General features: G+C 40.0%; 1 protein-coding gene across 2 annotated transcripts; it reads left to right on the forward strand.

Annotated features, from left to right (window-relative positions):
* The first annotated feature begins 7,708 nt into the window (after positions 1-7,708).
* Positions 7,709-12,902, forward strand: LOC150029272 (intermembrane lipid transfer protein VPS13-like). 2 transcript variants are annotated; one of them, XR_016518973.1, is made up of 6 exons: positions 7,709-8,043; positions 8,221-8,298; positions 8,522-8,631; positions 8,779-8,893; positions 10,357-10,400; positions 12,601-12,902. XR_016518973.1 is itself a non-coding variant. In XM_090299315.1 (6 exons), the coding sequence occupies exons 1-6, from the start codon at positions 7,953-7,955 to the stop codon at positions 12,718-12,720; spliced, it is 537 nt and encodes a 178-aa protein (XP_090155441.1). In that variant the 5' UTR covers positions 7,715-7,952; the 3' UTR covers positions 12,721-12,902. The 2 variants fall into 2 exon arrangements, 1 of the variants encoding a protein (XP_090155441.1); XM_090299315.1 differs by having other exon boundaries at positions 7,715-8,043; positions 8,800-8,893.
* The last annotated feature ends 266 nt before the right edge of the window (positions 12,903-13,168 follow it).

A 13,168-nucleotide genomic window follows, 5' to 3' on the forward strand; every position in this document is an offset into this window, starting at 1 on the left:
ACGGCGCTTACCCACTCCCCAACCTCACTCACCATTAGGCCCTGGTCCAAGGACAAGGAGAACAACCTTGGGTGGAGGGTTTTGAGGTTGATATTGCCAATCCACACATCCTCCCAGAAGTTCACTTTTTCACCACCTCCTACTTTCCATACAAGTTGATTTTTGAACCACCCTCCTCCTTCTCCCTCTGTGCACACTTTTTTTCAAATCTCTCCACCACCAAGATTGTGATTTGACTGGACCAGTCGAGCGATCCAGATTCATCCCATACTTTGAGATCAACAAATCTTTCCACCTCCCCTTTTCTTCCGATACCATCCGCCATCTCCATTTGGCTAGGAGGGCGATATTAAACATCCGAATATCTCTGATTCCCAGACCACCCTCCTCCTTCGGTTTGCAAACAATTTCCCAGCTAACCCAGGGTATCGACCTCTTCTCCTTACCCCATCCCCACAAGAACCTTCGCTGGATGCTGATAATGCTCTTATATACAGATTCCGGTGCTTTGAAGATAGAGAGATAGAAAAGCGGAATCGCAGAGATAACCGACTTGATAAGGCAAATTCTCCCTGCCATTGACAGAAATCTACCTTTCCAGACATTGAGTCTAGCTTTGAGCTTGGTTAGCACCGGTTCCCAGAACTTCACCTTCCTTGGATTCCCCCCCACTTCTAATCCAAGATATTTAAACGGGACTCCCATCTGGGCACAACTCAGAGTTTTTGCATAGCTTGACAGAGCGTAGTTATCCACGTTTACACCTGCTATCTTTGACTTATGGAAATTTATCTTTAAGCCTGATGCTAATTCAAACCCCCTTAGGATCGCCTTCACGGCCACAACATTGCTGTAGGACGCTTCACAAAGGAAGAGGGTGTCATCTGCGAATTGCATGATGCTAATCTCCACCTCACCTCTACCGAACTTAACACCTGATAACAGGTTGGCCTTGTTCGCTTGCCTAACTAGCCCAGCTAGGCCTTCAGCGACCACAATGAAGAGGAACGGGGCTAGCGGGTCACCTTGCCTCAAACCTCTGGATGGTTTGAATTCCTCCGTAGGGCTCCCATTAACTAGAACAGACACAGAGGCTGATTCCATGCAGCCTCTTATCCACATCACCCACTTCCAGTGGAAACCCATTTTGTAGAGCATATCGTACATAAACTCCCACCGCACCGAGTCATATGCTTTTTCAAAGTCCACCTTCAAGCATATTCCGCTCCTCTCACGCCTTCTGAGATCCTCTACCACCTCATTGGCCATGAGAACACTATCTAAAATCCCTCTCCCCTTTAAGAAAGCAGATTGACTTTCATCAATAACGGAGTTCAACACTTTCTTTATTCTTTCAGCCAACACCTTCGCTATAACTTTGTATAGAGCCCCCACTAGTGAGATGGGTCGATACTGCTCCAACGAACAGGGGTCCTTCACCTTTGGAACCAAAGCTATGAAGGATGCATTACAGCCCTTAGGAATAGACCCTGTATCGTGGAACACAGCCAAGGCCTTAACAAACTCGTCTTTTAGAAACTCCCAACTTTCCTTGATAAAGTTAAAATTGAACCCATCGGGTCCTGGGCTCTTGGAACCTTCACAATGCCACACCGCGTCCTTGACTTCATCTTCCTTGAAACCAGAAGTAAGAAACAGGTTGTCTTCTGGAGATAAAGTTTTGAACTCCACTTCATCAAGTCTAACCCCGAAATCCCTTGTTGCTTTAAACCTGTTCTCAAACAACTTCTTAGCCTCTGCTCGAACCGTAGCAGGCTCCTCACACCACTGACCCCCAACCTCAACACCTTTTACTTCGTTTCTGAGCCTTCTCCATCTCAAGGAGGAGTGAAAGAACTTTGTACACGAGTCACCATACTTGAACCAACAAGCTCTAGCTTTTTGACTAATGAGGGAGTCTATCTTTCTGTCAACCTCCCCTAACTGACTCAGTAATTCCAGTCTCTCCATCCTCCCCCTAGCCACCGAACCTCCATCCTCGTCTTGATTATCAAAAGCCTCGATTTCACGCAAGATACCATCCTTAGTTGTATTAAGATTGCCGAACACTTCTCTATTCCAGATTTTCAAATCCCCTTTGAGCAGCTTCAGCTTAACCTTAAGGTTCAAGATGGCGTTCCTTTCAGCTGGATAAGATTGCCACTTTCCCTTCACCATCCCGTTGAACCCTCTATCCATATGCCAGGCATCGATGTTTCGGAAGGGCTTGGGTCCCCAGTCCTTGTCCAAGGCCTTCACCACCAAAGCACAATGATCGGACACTTCCCTCTGTTGGACATACTGTTTGCAGTTTGGCCATAGGCTCAACCACTCCTCGGTGACAAGAAATCTATCAAGCCTGCTCTTAGCCGACCCATTTGCTCTAAACCACGTGTAAGCTTTCCCTACTATAGGGAGGTCCAGAAGCATATTAGATTCAATAAAACAATTGAACCCATTTATCTCACTCATTTGGCCACTTGCAGCTGCGTCCCGACTACTAGCACCTTTCCTTTCCCGTCTGCTTCTTACAGCATTAAAATCACCACAGAGACACCAAACCAGCTCCTGTGACGCCCCTTTAATACCAGTTATCTCCTCCCACAGAGTCTTCTTTTCTCTTAGGCTACAAGCAGAGTAAATATTAGCAATAGCACACTTACGTGAAGACCGTAGGTGTTGGCCGAAGATAACTATGAATCCCTTCCCCATCACATGGCTCTCATAGCAGAACATATCTTTGTGCCACATGGACAGCAAGCTTCCACCCCCATTTTCACCTTCGTAGTGAATCCACCCGACTCCATTGTCCCCCCACAAAGCAAAACATCTAGCATCAGTAAGCCCCTTCAGTTTCGTTTCTTGAATACAAACAAACTCTGCTCCTTCTCTTGAGATCAAATTTCTCAGATATCTGCATTTTGTTCCTCCCCCCAAGCCTCGAATGTTCAAGCTAACTATCAGCATAGGAGACCTTTTGTAACCCCTCCTGTATCTTCTGTGCAAACTCCACATCTCTCTCTTCCATATTCTGATATTCCTTTACAACCTCTTCTTCTATCCTACGACATACAATTCCCATCTGTTTTCCCATCTCCCACAACTTAAGTGGTTCCACCGATACTTCCAGGGCCCGGAACCTTGAGTTACAGAAGTTGGTATCCCCTTCAGAGGTTGTTGCGGACAAAGTTCCAGCTTTAGAGGCGGAGTACCTTACCTGAGCGGGCCATGCTCTAATTGACCTCCGTGGAAGGGAGCTTGGTTCCTCCATTTCCCCCAGCCCCTTCGTTCGCTGACTACCCCTAGGGGGTTGGTTCCTGATTCCACTTCCCCCTTTTATGACCTCTTGGCCACATATTCCCGAGAGTTCCCTTGGCTCCAGTTCCCGAACGACCGAAGCACCCTCATGGATAAGCTGGTTAGATCCCGACCGAAGCTCCCGAACGACCGAAGCACCCCCCTTATCGTTCGGCCCAACTTCCCGTACGACCGAGGCTCCCTCATGGATAAACTGATTAGTGCCCGACCGAAGCTCCCGTACGACCGAAGCTCCCCCCTTATTGATCGGCCCAGCGTCCTCATTCAGAAGCTCTCCATCGCCTACTTCCTCTTGGACTAGCGAATGGGATAGCCCTTTACCAAAAAGGGTCGTCCGGATTTCTTCATGGCCCAAAACAACAGAGGGCTCGTGCTGAGAGCAGCTTAATTCCTCATCCACAACTAACTTGGCCACGTCAGCCCGAGGGTTGGTGCTATTGTGCGAAGCTGTGGGCCCTTGACTACAGGTTTTCAGGATCGCCGCTGCGTCAGAGACAATCTGATGTACTGTTTCCACATTGGAACTCTTAGCACTGTCCCTCTGACTGACAAGACCCTTAGAGGTTGCTTGCCCAGGAACCAAGCCTTTTGACTTTTTCTCTAGACCCTCACCGTCACCTACTACCTCCCTTCCGATTAGGGTTTCTTGTCCGTTAACTTCGCCACCGGTCACCTCCCCCCTTGGCCACTGCCTTAACCGACCCTGGGCTTTTCCTTCCTCTTCACAACTGTTCACAGAGACAGAATCCTCTACATAGGTTTCCGACGAGGAAAAACTATCCGAGGATCCAACATCATCACTGATGCACCTGCATGAACCTCCATTCCCGCATGTAACTTCTTCTTCTATAAGGATGCTATAGAGGTTATTATTGATCTTCATGTCTGCTGCCTTCCTTACGCTCTGGCTCTTTGGCAACCTAACTTGGAGAGAAGCATACTCCAGGTTCTCCCAAAGAAGAGTGGCTCTGCCAATTGACGCTAGAGATGCCTTATCCCCCACCACTTTGGAGAAGCACTCCTTGTTCCAGAGAGAAAGGGGAAGTCCATAGCACCTTACCCAGACAACTTTATGGCTCGCAATGCACTTATCCGACCATGGTTCAATGCTTTCGAAGACACTCTCGAACCACTCCTTATTAAGCTTAATAAGAGCCTGCATACTCTCCCCTTCCCTTGGCATCATCAGAACAAGATTATCTCCTAACGAACGCAAAAAAACCATACTCAACCCACCTTTCAGGAACACTTCGCGTAATTGTTCAAGTTCTATTTCTGCACGCAACTGACCAACAACGCTTGCCTCCATCCATGGTAGGATCTGCTTTTTGGCTGAGAACGTTGGTCCCTTCCACACCTGACGAGAGCCTCCCCTTACTGCATCAGCATAAGACTCTTCCCCTTTCTTTTTCACCCATATCTCCTTCAACCTCTCCCTCCGTACTTCCGCCTGGCCTTCCCCTCCCCTCCTCCTTGACTCAGGATGAGGCACCACCGGTGAAGACTTGTAAACCCTAGACTCGGGTGCTTGTCTCCTGTACCTCGGCACATTGACGTGGAGCTTCACTTTGCCAATGAATATTTGGTCAAGCTCCTTCTCTAATCTTGCCGCATTTCCCACTTCGAAGAAACGAACAAAACCAAAACGTCTCCCCCACTTGTTCAGCCTTCGAGCAATGAAGACTTCTTTCACTCTAGCCCATTTCTGGAAAATCTTGTGCATGTCCAGTTCACCATACCCGTTCGGAAAGTTGGAGAAGAAGAATGTTGTGGCGTCGTCTTTGCTATACGCAGGAATACCTGTCTTCTCTTCTGCACCATGACCACCTCGACCATTGTGACCACCGTAACCACCATGAGAAAAGCGGGTTTCTCTCCCTCTCCTTTCTCTCTCTCTCCCTCTCCTTTCTCTCTCCCTCGGAGACATGGCCGAACGACAGAGATAATTTCGATTAAGTTAGGATATTTTTTACTTGTATTTGATTTCTTTCATTCGCAACTCTTATTGTGTGTCTTTGATCTAGTTGTTCACGCTTTAGTATGTTCACATGCACCTTCATGATCATTATGAAAATTTAATCCAACTGTCTTGTCAATCTTACACCATCATCAACCCCTTTAATTTGGAAGAATTTGAATTTATAACCCTTTTTGTTCCTCTTCTTGACTAAAAAAACTCCCTTTTCTTTTCCCATTTTTTAAATACCTTTCACAAGTCCTCATCCTTGTGTTGTTGTGAAAATCTCAAAAAGAAGGTGTTGAAACATCATCTATCCCTCTTTAGAACATTAACATTCCATACTCAAACAATACGTTATTTAAGTTCATATTTATGCCCGATTAGTATTTCAATAAAAAAAATGAACGATATAGATATATTTATACTTGTATCGTTTAAAATTTTAACTTAATCTTGTAGGCGATTAAATTTGGAACCATATTACCTTTTAGTTTTGATACCACTTTTGCGACATTGTCCTTTCTTCAAGAGGATATCAAGAAATTAATTATGCATGCTAAAGAAAGTTTTCAAAAAAGAAAATGAAAGAAAACGAATTAGGTATCACATGGTAGTTAATTCAAGTATAAATTATTTATTAGTTTGTATAACAAGACACTTTATAAATAAAGTACATTGTAAATAATATTTAGTTTTCAACATAAGTGTAAGATTGTTTCTCAATTTTTTTTGTTTACCATGAGGCAATTAATTCAAGTAAAAGTAAGTTAGTTTCTATACCAAAATGCTCTACAAATATAAAGTATGTTATAAATAATGTTCAATTTTTATATAAATGAAACATTATATTCTCTTCTTTGTTTTTTTGTTTTTCTTTTCTCCAACAAGTGGTATGCATAGTAGAAGATCAAGTACATACCATTATTATAGTCATGGCTTCATCAAATGAAGGTGAAATACCTTGCCAATTCCTAGTGGCAAATCATGACCATTGAGTTCTTAACCTTCAAAGAAATACCTGTTTACCATGATAAATTTCATAATATCTTTTAAAAAAGGTCATTGTTTTAATTTATTAAAAATATACTATTTTGAAGATTTATAAATATAAAATAATGAATAGAAACATTAACTTAAAAAATACATTAAAATATTGAAGGAAACATACACATACAAAATATTATGTTTATAAGTTTTAAAAATGAAAAATTACAAAAAAGAAATTTCCAACACTATTAAGACTTAAAATAGTAATTGTTCCTGCTAGGGAGATGGGACCTAGAGAACTATTGAAGTCTTCTTCTCCTTCCTTCGGTCGATCAGGTGACTGGGTAGTGAGCTGGGGTTCTCTTCGCCCTCCTGCTTCTCCTTCGGCCCTCGGCCTCGGCTGAACACCGGATGGTGGGGGTACCTGCGAAGGTTCTCCGACGCTCAAGTCAGTAAAGCGGGTGATAAATGACATACCTTACTCCCTGGGATGTGCGCTATTTATAGTATTCTAGTGGGCCTTCCTTGTTGGGCCTGTTTATCGAGGTGGGTACCGCTTAGGGTTGCATTACCTAATTCTTAATGATGGATTAACTTCACTGATCTCGGTTTGAGCGTTAATTGAAATGGGGTTCTAAGTGGTGAGCCGCTTAACTTTGTTTTAATCGTTCAATGCTTAACTAGGAGGTCTATGTATAAGGGTTGGAACACCCCTAAAGTGTTTCTTTTAATTCTATTAATTCGTTGCTGATCAAAAAAAAAATAAAAAATTGAAATGGGGTTCGGCCGTCGGCCGTCGTTCGGCCAAGTCTCCAAAGGTCTCGATATCTCTGTCGTTCGGCCAAGTCTACAAACCTCTCGGTCGTTTGGTTAAGTCTCCAAAGGTCTCGACATCTCTGTCGTTCGGCCAAGTCTACAAAACTCTCGGTCGTTCGGTTAAGTCTCCAAAGGTCTCGGCCTCTCGGCCAAGTCTTCCAAGCTCTCGGCATCTCGGTCGTCTCGCCCCATACCGGTACAGTAATAAAATCATTAAAAAAATTGATAAAACCATCATTTTATCAAACCTATTTATGTAATATAACTCTTATATTGCGTAAAAATAGTTTAAATCTTATATTAAAACTTAATCAAACTGTCTAATAATAAAAAATAGTGAAAGTTGAAGTTTAATAAAGAGACCACACAAATTGTTACAAAATTATGTTGCCGTACTAATAAGTTTATTTTTAATAGAGCAAAAGATATTTGTATGAATTTCAATACAAATTAGATTAAAAAGTAAAATCATTATGGAATAAAAGAACTTTTTAAACTTTCACACTTAGAATGTGAATTGTGCAGGCAGAAGAAATGCTTTACCATTTCCTTACCCGCCTCGGCCAACGCGGGGTTCCAGTGCCAATGACGTGTCACTCCTACCATGAAAACCCGAAAAAACCCTACAAAAGAGAGAAAATAAATATAAAACAGAAAAAGTAGCATATTCCATTTTCTATTCGATTCGAAACTAGCACTGGCTTCCTCTTTTCTCTCTCTGCTCCCTTCTTCCGCCCACAACGATCATCGCTCGAATCACTACAACGATATCAAACACGAAAATCTATAACACCATATTCGATTGGTATTTGATTTGAGTGAAATCAATCTAAGATATTAATGTTGCAACTGCGAAGATAATTCTTCAGCAATGTTTGAAGGACTGGTTCATCAGTTGCTTCTGGGTTACTTGGGACGATATTTCAAAGATATCCAGAAAGAGCAGCTGAAGATTAGGCTCGGTACGTGATTTACTCGTTGTGCTTATTCAGTAATTATATTTCCTATGTTTTGATACTAAACTTTTGGGAGTATGTTAGTGCGTGTTGGAATTACCCTAGTGTTACGTTGATTTGATGCCAATGCTGCTTCCCCTCTTTCTTGGCGAACTGATTTTTGAGACATTTATTATTTCACAGAGGAAGTACTATTGGAAAATGTGGAGGTAATACTTGACGCATTTGATTATCTCCAGCTTCCCTTTGCACTAAAACAAGGTATAGCAAATTCCTCCTCCTACAAAATATAACTAACAAATGCAGCTCATTTCCATAAAAAATCTGGACCTGTTTTTCTACTCCATACGCTTTGTATTCTATTTATAACTATTCTGTTCTGTTTTTAATTTTTTCTGATAAAGTGGTTGATTGAAAGAAGTGTACTGGAAAATTCTTTGGAACTCCTATTTTTTCTTTCCTAACAGCTTGAAAATTTGGCTAGGTCGAGTTGGAAAGTTAAGCATAAAAATTCCATGGAAAAAGCCTTGGGACCCCATTATAATAATTTTAGAGGATGTCTTAATTTCTGCATCACAGCGAGGTGATCAAGAGGTACTTCTTAATTCCAGCATTCTGTGTCTAAGCTTGTCTTTCAAAAGCAACCTATAACCAATACTTGTAACCATTAATGAAAAAAATAGTAAAGAAATTTTAGATTCTCAGTTGTATCATTTGTAGTAAGTACTATATTTATTGTAGAGTTTATACGTGTTGTTATAGTGGAGTTCTGATGCTGTTGAAAAAAGAGAATTTGCTGGAAAAAAGGCCAAGCTAGCAGCAGCAGAGTTGGGGAAATTATCCAGACGGGTGTGTGGTAAGCCATTTAACTTCGATTCGAAGAGTTTATGTTCAGATATATTTTATTTATTTTATATGTAAGAAGAAAAATTAAATTTCCTTGTCAAGCTCCAAATAAGGCTTTGGATTGTATCGAACCTTGATTTGAGTGATAGGGAATTTATTTATAACTTCAATGGAAGGCCTGAAGAAGGGTTTACCTCTTATTCCAAAAAAGTAAAAACTAAAATTTTCTTCTGTATGATGTCAATTCTTGAGGTCTAACTTCTTGATAAAGCACCTTCGCCCTGTACCTGTGGCTACACTGCCTTGACATATTGAAACCTTGTTTTTTTATCTGTTTTAAAAAAATATTTTATATTCATTACTTAACATAAATTAGGACGAGCCTTGGTGCAACAATAAAGTTACTGCTTTGTGACCTGACTCATGTGTTCAAATCCTGTAAACAGCCTTTCTGCTCTTTGGGCTAAGGTTATTTACATCTACCATCCTCAACCCTTACTATCAGGAGCCTCGTACACTGGGTTCTTTTTTATTCTTTACTTATTAAATGACAATTAACATTGACATCCTTTTCCATTTTTCCATGGTAGGTTTTCTTCTCAATTCCAGTATATCTTATCAATGAATCTTTTTTAAGGACTTTTATTAACCTTAGGTTCTCGTGTCAGTGTATGAATTTCAATTTCTTCATTTATACGAAACTTATCTAGGGCTTTCAAAAATATTTGAACTGAACTAAATTGATTCTAAATTGAATTGTATAAAAAAATTAAACTGAATTGTTGTATTAGTTTAATTTTTGAAGACTGAATTGTTCTTATATAAAACTGTTTGAACTAATCTGGACTATAACTTATGAAATTGGAAAATATTCTAAAATGAAATGTCCATTGGTAGTAATTCAATCCATTCATATAGTTCAAGCAATTCTAAATTTAGAATAATTTAATTTGATTCAATTCACTAAAACCGTGATGCTGTTACCATTATACTATTTAGTTCAGTTCTGTTGAATCACCTTTAAAATTCAATTTCATAATAATTCAATTCAATTCTAATTGCTTAGCCCTAAACTTAGTAGGTCCTAGTCAATTCCTTCTCTTCTTAACGGGGGAGGAATGTGTAGTGATCAATCCATATGTTTTCAAAGACAAGATGGGGACCAATAATCTTTATTATTTACTGGCTAGTCGGTTTGTTCGGTTTTCAATCCCTATAAAACAATGATTTGGGAGAAAATGTTTTTTATGTTGTTACATGCTTTGCTATAGAGAACAGTAGGATACATTATCCTCCAATGGCTTTTTACTTTCCTCTCCTCTTTCTAACAAACTTTTGAGAATTTAATAATCTTCCACAAGATTAAATTTCAATTTTTGACCTGTTTTCTTGTGCTAATCCATGTGTTGGTCAACCTATTGTCAAGGTGAAATAATTGTATATTTGGTTTTTATTAATGGTTTTTTTCTGCAGGTAGTCAAGCTGGGCAATCGTTCATTTCTCATGTCACTACAAAGGTAGGATTATTTATTTTTTCACTAGGTATTATTGTTGTTTATGCCTAGGCTAGTGTGTTCTTGACAATCTAGTCTAGTTTGTCCTAGGTGTCAAGGACCATGGTCCCAATGTTGTCAAGATCGCGAGTTAACTCGCCGATCTTGCGTTTTTACGATCTTTTTAGGCAAAAACGAGTTGGATCGGAGGTGAGATCGGACCCTCTCTGGATCGGAGCGATCCAGTAATCCAAGGGTTGGATCGAACGATCCATGAGCTTCCGCGATCCATGACGCGGTCCAAAAAAAACCCTAATGCGCCGCTTGTGCTCGTCGCCGCCTTCGCGCACCACCGCAAACGCATGTTGTGACGTCGGCGAAGCATGAAGAAGGAGCTGTGGCGGCGGCGCCGCGCGTAAGGAAGGAGGAGCTGCGACGGCGCCGCGCATAAGGAAGGAAGAGATGCTGGCAGCACATGTCTAAACCTAAATTTTAAGAGACATAACTTTGGGCCTAAGGCCCATTTCAATTTTAACCTAATAAAACCTAATTCAAAATTTAAATATGAGATGTGCTCTGTTATGTGCAGCTGGAATCCTAAATAAAATTCCCAGCTTACTCTCTGAAACCCTAAATAAAATTAAAAGCTTACTCAAAATTAGGTTTTTTGGGCCCATCTAAAAAATTACAAATTATTTTCATCTCCAACACATTTTCTTATCCTAAATAAAAGTCATAGCTTACTAATTTGGACCGTTTAATAAATTATCTTATGTATAGAAACTCGAATAGTAACTCTTCCGAGTCGAGTTACGATCTCCGAGTTACGAGTTTTTTTTCCCTCTCCGATCCGCCTCCGAGTTACGAGTTTGACAACATTGCATGGTCCTGTAAGCTTGTCTTATTTGGTAAATGCTCAAGAATGATTTTCATTTGTAATGTGCCCTCATTCAATCTACTTAAAAGTGTTAATAGTGCATTTTTTTAAACCGTATTGGGCTAGCTCAACCAGTCAAACTAGGAACCAGTTTGGTTATACCCTCAACAATTGGTGACGATGAAGGAGTGTTGGCGGTGGCAATTGGAGCTTTGGTTACGTTGATGGGAGCTTCAATGATGTTGATGGTGATGGGAGCTCAACAATGAGGATGGTAATGGGATGTTTAACAATAATGATGGGAGGGTCGGACAATTATGGGAGGGTTAGTGTTGGTGATATGGGGGTTGATGATGACCTGCGACAGTTATATTAGGGTCGTTGGTAGCCAACAATGGGAGAACAATGGGTTCGTCGCGATTGTGTTTGCGGAGATGGAGATATGGTTTTGATTCACATTTGAGATCCCTAAGGGAAACATGGTTGTGCTTTTTTTAACTCTAAAGTTGGGTAAATGAACCCAACCTGAAAAGGCCAATATGATTTGATATTTATTGTGTTAGAAAAACCAAGTCCACACAGACTCTGTTCAAGATCAACATGTCTGACGATCATCCAATTTTGCTAGCAAAATCATGATCTAGGAATGGCTTGCGAAATTTCCGTGCCTACCAAGTTTGCTTGCTTGGTCACCAAAACTCCAATATCATGCGAATTTAGGGGTTTACTTGCGATTTTGACAAGATTGGTTGAACCATTAAACCTTGAACTAGTGCCTTTACTAATTAAATGTCTGATTAATTTTTCAAAATATTGCAATAGAGCATATATATATTATATCTGTTTCTAAACTTGATTTTTTAAGAATAATGTCGGCAGCAAGAACCAAAACACTTGGTCACATGTACCATGCTAATGACTACCTCTATTTAAGCTTTATTGTTGCTATGAATTGGCATACAAATGGTTTCTAAGTTTATCTTTTGGGATTAATAAACTTCTTATAGCTGTATTGGACGAGACTACTGTTTTGCTTTTTTTTTTGTTGTTGTACAGATGGTAAATTCCATTTTTTAAGTTTCTTTTGCTGGACCTTGGTGTAGAATAATTAAAAAAAAAAAACGAAGAAAGAAGAAAAATTACAATTTCAAATTTATATGAAGATATGTGCCATTGTGCCATGTTAGTTGCTATTGAGTTCTGTTTTTGTGGTTTTTCTGTTGTAGTAGTGTACTTATGGAAAATATTTTGTCGTCCTATTTGTTCGTCCTACCAAATAGGACACTCATACTTGGTGCGACTAATGCTTTATCCCAATATGCTTATGCCTTATTGCTTTTCTTTCAGATCCTTGACAGCATTCAAGTAGACATAAGGAATTTTCATATATTATACAGTGATATGCAGAATGATACGGTACGTTTATTTTGCACATTTTCCCTTTCAAATTACCTAGGTCTTCCATGATGCTCTCAAATCTACATATGAGGTGAGGTTTGCACCCACTTATATAGAATGAAATGTTCTAATCTCTAGTCGATGTGAGATTATGGGGTTGAGTTAGGCTTAAAGTCTACTTCGTAATACTTACCATAAGTCTAACAAAAAAATATTGTAGCTATATTTGAGCTTTTATATTTATATCCTCTATTTTGAAAAAATGGAAACGAAGCAATGAAAAATCCAAATAAAGTGCAACCATTGAATGAAGTAGTGGAAAGTAGACTAATCAAATGGGATAAGTTTAATTGTGCTCCTTCCATTCCTTTTCACTTAACAATTTAAGGTTATGTGACTATTCAATTCTTTCATCAGTTGGTGAAAGAAAAGTAAAAAAGAAAAGGTGATGAATTGCTGATTCGTATCAAGGGTGCAAAATTACACTAATTTATTCATGCACAGTAAGATTAAAAAT

The sequence above is a fragment of the Phaseolus vulgaris genome, chromosome 2 (genome assembly GCF_051622355.1).
Source record: "Phaseolus vulgaris cultivar YP4 chromosome 2, ASM5162235v1, whole genome shotgun sequence".
In the NCBI taxonomy this organism is placed as follows: domain Eukaryota; kingdom Viridiplantae; phylum Streptophyta; class Magnoliopsida; order Fabales; family Fabaceae; genus Phaseolus; species Phaseolus vulgaris.

What these genes read in the sequence shown, in the direction of transcription:
- LOC150029272 (XM_090299315.1), top strand. Translation starts at nt 7,953, where the DNA reads ATGTTTGAAGGACTGGTTCATCAGTTGCTTCTGGGTTACTTGGGACGA. An exon ending in TCCCTTTGCACTAAAACAAG is followed by an intron (nt 8,299 to 8,521) that starts GTATAGCAAATT and finishes AAATTTGGCTAG; the next exon opens with GTCGAGTTGGAAAGTTAAGC. An exon ending in ATTATCCAGACGGGTGTGTG is followed by an intron (nt 8,894 to 10,356) that starts GTAAGCCATTTA and finishes TTTTTTCTGCAG; the next exon opens with GTAGTCAAGCTGGGCAATCG.